The following is a 7,591-nucleotide window of genomic DNA, read 5'->3' as shown; positions in this document are numbered from 1 at the left end:
CTAGGATTCTGTTTTTAAGGCATAATCCTTTGTTAGTAAGGTGTGCTCTCTTGGCTGAATGCAGAGACACCTGGCCGTATCTGTATACTTTATTTTTATCTCCTAATCGTCTTTCTATTAAACCTTTAAATTCTATAAAAAAATAAAATTTATTTTTTTATGAATGTGAACCTCGTTTTCCACAATCTGAACATTGCCTCTCTGTCTGCAGAAAAAAAAGCCATTTCCCAAGACCTCCAGGGGAGACCTCACCTGAGAGTCGAGGGTGGAGGCACTAATTTGGTTTACAGGCTTCTTACCGCTTAGAACGCGGATTAGTCCTACTGCTTCTTCCCCAAGAAGCAGGTGATGAGCATTCCCTAAAGACAGGGACACTTTTCCTTTCTCCTGCTAATAGACAGGGCCTCCTGATCCAAGAACGTGTTCAGAACTGCTTCTGTTCCCCCTTCAGAGCAGTGCAACTCATCCAAACAGCTGTTCCACCCATCCAGCCCCAAACACCGACTTCTTTTACTGCACACAACCTGGCAAGACAAACTTGTCAAACTGTGCCCATTCCTGCACGCAACACCTGTGTTTTCCATTTTATAACCTGGCCTGCAACAAACCCCCTGGATGTGGGGTTTAACACCGCACCAACCTACGGGATGCGTGGCCAACTTCCGAAACAAGTGTGTTTGTGTGGTGGGAACGAGCTCACGCCAAGGTGATGGCCAAGGCTGGAGCCAGCCGGGAAGCTGGGCTGGCACAGCTCTAGAGGAGCCAGAGGCTGGTGGAGGAGCCTGGATGCAAAGGTTGGGGAAGGAGGCTGTCATAGGAACAGGGTGCCCAATTTGGAGTGAAGCTGGCAGAGGAGCCGCGTGTTGGAGCAGCTCCAAGCATCCTCCGCCCGGCTCCATCCCGGGGAAAGGGCAAAATCCTCGCTGTGGGCTGCCATGGAGCCTGGAGCCGCCGAGGGTCGGCTGTCGACACCCAAATGCTCTCACAACGGGAATGACTTTATTGAGGAGGAGAAAGTCTGCACCTCTTCCCCCCACCCCCCAAACAGCGCTATTTTAAAGAAAAGCCACTCTCGCTCCAGCTGGGCACCCTCCTACCACAGGCTCCCCGTCCCCTCCCCGCCTCCTTACCCCGGACCCGCGGCCCCCCTGGTTCCCCCGTCCCGGCTGGGCCCCGGCAGGAAGGGGAGGGACCGAGGGCCATTCCAGCCGCCCGTGGAGCTCCTCTTCCCCGCCATCGGCATGTCGGCGCCCGGGACGGGCAGGCAGCCGCTGCCCGCGGCGGTAAGGCGGGCTCGGGGACGCGGGGAGGGCTGTGAGGAGGGCGGCGATGCCCCTGGTGCCCCGCGGCCCCGGCGGGGGAGCGGCTCCGCGCCGGGCGCCGCCCTGGGCGCGTCCCGGGCCGGGCACTGCCGGGCAGGACGGGCAGGAGGAGCAGCCGCAGCGCCATGGCTTTCGCCCGCTGGTGGTACGCCATGGTGAGTGCGGAGGAAAGCGCCGGCAGAGCCGGGAGCACGGCGGTGGGGAGAGGGAGCACCGCTGTGGGGAGCCGGGAGCTCCCCTGTGGGGAGCCGGGAGCACGGGGTGGGCCGGGCCGGATGCTCCCGCCATTCCCCGGCGTTGGGGACAGAGAAGGGGGTAAGGAAAGAGGGGTACTGGTGCGGCTGGAGGTGACACAGCGCTTTTTTAAAGAAAAAAAAGCCTCAGTGGCTCGGGCCAGGTGGAAGCGGTCCTCCCGCTGTCCCTCCGCATCCCATCCACTGTCAGAAAAGCGACGCAGGAAACTGAGGGTTCTGGTGCTGTTAGCAGTTTTCCTCGTAGTTCCCCGAGTAACTCGGGCTCGCGGGGTGACGAAAGCGCACCAGAAAGCGTAAGACGGGATTTTTTGTGGGAGTGTTGCTGTTTCGGAAGAAAACGGCGCTGCGCCTTTTCCCAGGAGCGCGCTCTCCTCTGCAGGTGCTGCCGGGAAGAGCCATCGCTTGCCAGACCCTCCCTGAGCAAACCACGGCTCCCTATGGCTTGGACAGACTTGGGTCGCTGCTCGTTACTGTGACGAACCCTCGACTGCTTTAAAAAGGCTTTAAAAAGCTTTTAAGAAACCTTTACAGTTTGTTGTGCATGGGAGGAAGGGGTTGGTCTCTGTATTCTTTCAGTATGGAGTGGCGAGAAAAAGTTTGCATTCTGTTAAAGCTTTACAGAAAGCATATGTTGTGAAATGTTGGTTTGAGGGAAAATATCACTTTTATGTATTTCCTATGTATATGATCGGTCAGGTTAAATCTCTTGGTGTTAGAACTGTACTTTTAAGTTGCTCTGTGTAGCTTGGATCAGTTTTAGCGCTGATTTAGCAGTGATCACTGCTTTAGCTTGATCACTGTTTTAGCAGTGTTTTCGGGTATCAGCCATTGTGAGTCGAATCAGTGTGGTGGAGGTGACACAAAATCAGAGGGGAAAGTTTGAGAATTAACTGCACTAAGCTGTGTCATTGCATCCAGGGGAAGAAAAGATACTAAGATTTGGCTGTGTGTGTTGAGGTAAGAAGTCTGTTCCCACAGCTGCTCCTTTGGAAGCCCCTGTTTGTGGTTGTTGGCACTTGTGGGCCTCCACGTGGGACTGGAGTCCTCTCTCGTGCATGTGATTCACACTGGGGAGGTAGGAGAGGCAGGAAACGTGGGTGAGAGGAACAGACACAAAGGAGATGGATGTTTTTTCTGGCTGGTGTATTTAAAGCTGGGGTTGGATGTAATAAGAATGTGGGTTTCACCTTTTGATTCCTTACCTAGCTTGATTGTAACTCCCCAACAACTCTTTTGTATCTGACAGTTTTCCAAGCAGTGTCAAAGAACTCTGTCTTCCTCCCAGTTCCAGCTGAGAGCGAAGGTCAGCTTCCCATCTCCTTAAACAGTGGTAATGCTGAGTCGATTGCCTTCAGCTGAGAATCTTGCAAGACTTCACTTCTCACCCAGTTACTGCACATCCACTGAGATGCTGTGCAGAGGCCTTAAACCAAAGGCTTGTTAATGCCTTCTAAATCTCCTGAGATTTTGAAGGAATTTCTTGGAAAGCCTTTAGTGAGGGTTGGATTTTTGTGCACATAGGTGTCTGTTCATTTGTTAGTAATTTTCTCTGCTTTTTCACCAGTTGCTTTCTAGTTTATGAGCACTATTTGAGTCAGAAGTTTAAAGGTATGTCTTAATACTGTGGTGACATTTTTGTGCACTTTAGAACAGGATGAAGATCTCAGGATAAACTTTCTTGCTCATGACACTTATGTATTTTCGTGAACATGTGATTATGGGTAGGATTGTGTGGGTTTTTTCTTAGTTAGTAAGGTTGGAAAATATTTTGAGCCAGCTTAAAAGCTACGAGGAATTGTTAGCTCATGAGTTAAACTAAAATTGTCATTTCAGCTGTACGCCCACTGTTGATGTGACAAGGCTGGAGCTGCTCTGATCCACTGCCTTGGTTAGGAATCTGTATCTTTGGCACTGTAAAGGAAAATGAGCAGAAATGGAAAGAGTGCCCAAAGAAAAAGTCGGCTTGTCATCACGAGTTGTGAATATGACTGAGCGGTGAATGTACACTGTCCCAAAAAACCTGAGCTTAGGCTTCTGACTAAACAGATTGATTTACTGCCTGGTTTTTGGTTTTTGTTTTGTTTTTTTTTTTTGTTTCTTTGGAGTTTTTTTTTTGTTGTTTTGTTTTCTTACTGTATTTAATTTTTTTAGTGGAGGGTTCAAAGCTTGGAAATCCAGGTGAGAAAAGAGCTGTTGAAGGCCGCTATTGAAACAGGATCCTTCATCATACTTTATGCATTAAGTGTTCAGGGAGCCAGCATGGTTTCCTCAGGTGTACTGTGAAGCTCTGCTTCCCAAGGTTACCTCTTCAGGACAGCAGACTTTCCTGCAAGGCAGTACTTTCACGGGCTGTTTTACTATCTGAGGCCAGGGAGTGAGTATCAGGGCTCTGTGTGTACACAGTGCATTACTCAACTTACTCAAAACAAAACAGCTTCAGTCTGACCATATGTGCTTTGTGCCCTGAGTTGGAATAAACATATTTAGGCTCTGAGTCAAAGTGTCTTTATTATAGATGCTGTTTGACATAACCTTCTGGAAGGAGATGTCATGCTTTTAATGTCTCTGTGTCTTTAATTTGGGGGTAGAAAAGTTGTGGTCCTTGTCCTGGTTCGTTCTGCATCCTCTCTGCACATTAAAGCTGCCCTGGGGTCCTTCAGGGCGTTGTTCTGCCTGAGGGGTGGTTGAGGGAATCCTGCCAGTCCCCTTCCACAACTCTCTTTTCCTATTCCTGGGTCTGGGTGCCCTTTTGGTGCCATGGTCCTGTCTGCTGTGGGTTTCTTTGGTATGAAGATGAGGAGGTGGACTTAGGGAGGAAGGGTAGCACCAGACTCAGCCCCGATGAAGGCCTGACATACTCAGTAGGAGGCAAGTATTTAGTTCTTACATTCCCTGGCTTTATTTAATGAAAGAAAAAAAAATAATAATAAAAAAAAAAGGCAACAACTAGAGACCCTGCACTTCTTTTGGTGTTGCTGCTTTTAAAGCTGTGTCTGAATTTGAAGAAGAAAGCAAATGAAAGTAATAGAAGACTTTAATAGCTGGATTCAGGATAATACTTGATTTTTGGAGCATTTTAATGCTAAGGGTATCCATGCAAGAAGATAGCCTCATCAAGAGTGTTCTCCTTTAGCTCCTGAGCCTCTTGGCAGTGCTGGCTCTGAAATTCCCGTTCTGTCAGCAACAGGACACTCACTGGCATTGCTCTTAACTGATGTGTGTGCAATGTGCTTTTATTGTAGCTGTGAAAAGCACAGATAGCTGGGTAAATTGTGTCTCTACTGGAAGTGCTATTATGGAGCAGTGAATCAATTAATCTCTTACCTGAATAGACAACCTTGTTTTTCCTCTAAAGAGGCACAAATGGAATATGAGTATAGCATTTCCAATTTCAAAACTCATCAAGTGTCTTAGTCATAACCAAACTCATTTTAAAAACTTGAATTGTTAGAGGTTGTCCAAAACAATTACTGAAATTTTTGTTGCTATAATACTTTTTTTCAGCCTGCCTTTTCTCCTGCTGATGTGCTGGAACTGATTTCTGTTGAAGATAGTGCAGTGATACATGGATCATTACTTTCTCCCTATAGCCATGTGAAGAAAAATCTGCAGGAACTCATTACTTAGTGGATTAGCAGGCTCTACCTCCTGCTGCTCAGTCCTGAAAACAGAAGGGAATAAATGGGTCTTGAATCATCTCCTGTCTTTACTTAACAAGACAAACCAGACGTGAATCCTCCCTCCCAGATGTCTCAGTTGCTGTGGGAAGTTACACTAGCTGAGATAGTAGAGAGTAGCTATATTATGTTGCCTTTTATATTAACTTCTTGCTTTTTGTTTTTATTATTTTTGAAAAGAGATTTTGGAAAGTTCTTGAGGAACCACCACTTTTCAGGGACACACACAGTTACAAGATGCTGGATACCAGGATACCAGTGTGTGTTCTGGGAAAATTGTGTCTTTCTTTACATTGCTGCACATGGGAAGCTACTGGGATTGTGTATCAGGTTAAGTGAAAGGAAGAGGAGGAGATAAAAGGTGCAGGAGGTTCAGGGATCCTGGAAGAACTGTGTTTCCCAGTGTGCATCTGTGCCTGAACTGTTGGAACATTTATTTTTTTCTGCCAGCACCAGAATTACAGCAGTCATGGTAACATGGTAACTTTCTGTCAGGTGAGGAGGTGCTGTCAAGCATTTCAGTGTATCTGAGGGGAGTTCAGATGTTGGAGTGGGTTGCACACATCATGTTGGTGTCTCTGAGAGCTGTTCAGTAGCTGCTGAAGCCTGTGGTTCTGACATTTCCAAAACAAGCACTGGAGAGTGAGGGATGAGTGATAAGCTGAATATCTTCCAGACCTTTTCATGAGAACAGTCATGTGGCTGCCCTAAGAGTCATGACCTTCAGTTTTTCTTGAAGTTATGCAGCAGGCCATTTAGAAATCCTGTCCATTAGTGAGAAGAAAAACTTTAAATGTTCCCTGCTGTCATACTGTGGTAGCTGAAAAGAATCATCCTTGCACTCTGATGTATGAGAATTTCTTTGTGTGGAAGATATGACTTAAGATCTAAGTAACTACACATCTATTTTCTCTGTTCACAGCATGGTGACAAGAAGGCAAGTGAAGCTTCTTCCAAGGCAGGAGAGAAAAAAGCAGAAGTGGAAGAGGTAAATTCAAGTGTCTGAACATATTAAAAAGAAAAGTTGGCAATGAATTTCCTCACAGACTGATGTTTGACTTTTGATAGCAAAGTGGTAGTTTTTGGACAATTCACTCACTCCAGACAGTCATTAGTCATCCCAGGAATGTTTAGTTTTGTCTTGTGCTGCTGAGCAGCCTACTAGAAATGTTTGGGTTTTTTTCTCTGTTCAGATTTTCCCTAATATTTCACATTGGTATCTGTGGAAGTTAGTTCAGTGGAGTGTCTGCTGTGCAGTGCTGGTACAATGTGAGACACATCTTATGGCCCTGGTTTTTCAGTTTCCCAGAAGTACAGGTGAAGGGAGTGCACTGTGATGCTTTCCACCTGATGGTTCACCCACAGCAGAAGCTGTGTGGGAAATAACTTTGCCCAATCCTGTTTGACTGCACTGTAAATCAGGGTCAGTGAATGCTTTTGTTACAGTCCTCTGAAGTAGATGATTCAAGCAATTGCTTTTCTTTCCTGTTCAGAAAGCAAGGAAGGCTTCCCTAGCCTGAGAACATGTTCCTCCTTTCCTCTTCAGTCAGCTTGTTTTTTTCATAAATACCATTGTGCATTTATACATTCTTGGTTTAATGCCATGTTCTTTGACTGCACATTGTTCTTCTCAATAGAGAAGTGCTGACATTTTTTGGGGGAAGGATGGAAGTCAAGGCTTGTAGTTTGCAGTTCTGGGGCTAATGTTTCTGACCTCTCATTGAGAAAATCTGTTTCCAGAAAAAAAAAGCTCTTACTAAAATTTATTGTCCAGATACTTCTGCTTTTTGAGTCCTTAGAATACTGAATGTATGTTTCCTCTTGTGAATTTCTTCATAATTTTTTCTTTGTTCCATCCACTATGCAGTGCTTAAAAGTGGAAATAGATCAAAAACCTCTTCCACAGACCGACTGAGGGGCATTAACTCCAGTGTGACTCATTCCTACTTCCAAAACACTTCGATTTGTTAAGCAGTTGAGGAAGCAACTCAAAATCTTTCAGCAACTTTTGGAAGAGTCTGCAATGTTACATTTTTTTTTGAAAGTCAGAGATAATTCTTCAATTTTAAGCAGAAATTAGTAATATATTTGTAGAGAGCTTTGTGCAACATTGTCTAGAATATTGAGTTTGTTCACTGGCCTACTAAAAAAGGTTTGGCATTAGAAAAATGACAAGAAAATATGAAGGTCTTTGAAGAGTTTATATCCATACTGAAAGGAAAACAGTAAAATCAGTATGATTGTTGTTTAACCAAAAATAACAACAAACAACTCTTGTGTCTCATATTCTTTGGGTGTATAGTCCTGAAGGAATGAGAGAAGGAGGGTAGAGCTTTGA

At 45.7% G+C, this 7,591-nt stretch overlaps 1 protein-coding gene across 7 annotated transcripts in view; it reads left to right on the top strand.

Annotated features, from left to right (window-relative positions):
* The first annotated feature begins 920 nt into the window (after nucleotides 1-920).
* The window catches only part of CAST (calpastatin), a 51,871-nt gene continuing 45,200 nt past the window's right edge, over nucleotides 921-7,591 (top strand). For 5 of the 7 annotated variants that reach the window (XM_033520442.1, XM_033520441.1, XM_015615129.3 and 2 more), the window contains exons 1-2: nucleotides 921-1,283; nucleotides 6,176-6,241. In XM_033520442.1, the coding sequence (XP_033376333.1) occupies nucleotides 936-1,283; nucleotides 6,176-6,241 (414 nt within the window). In that variant the 5' untranslated portion in view covers nucleotides 921-935. Of the gene's footprint in view, nucleotides 1,284-1,392; nucleotides 1,478-6,175; nucleotides 6,242-7,591 lie in introns of those variants that run through there. The other 2 variants (XM_015615130.3, XM_015615131.3) reach the window with 2 other exon arrangements.

Source organism: Parus major, chromosome Z, assembly GCF_001522545.3.
Source record: "Parus major isolate Abel chromosome Z, Parus_major1.1, whole genome shotgun sequence".
In the NCBI taxonomy this organism is placed as follows: domain Eukaryota; kingdom Metazoa; phylum Chordata; class Aves; order Passeriformes; family Paridae; genus Parus; species Parus major.
The sequence above is the reverse complement of the archived record's forward strand: the minus strand, read 5'-3'. Positions and strand labels throughout refer to the sequence as shown.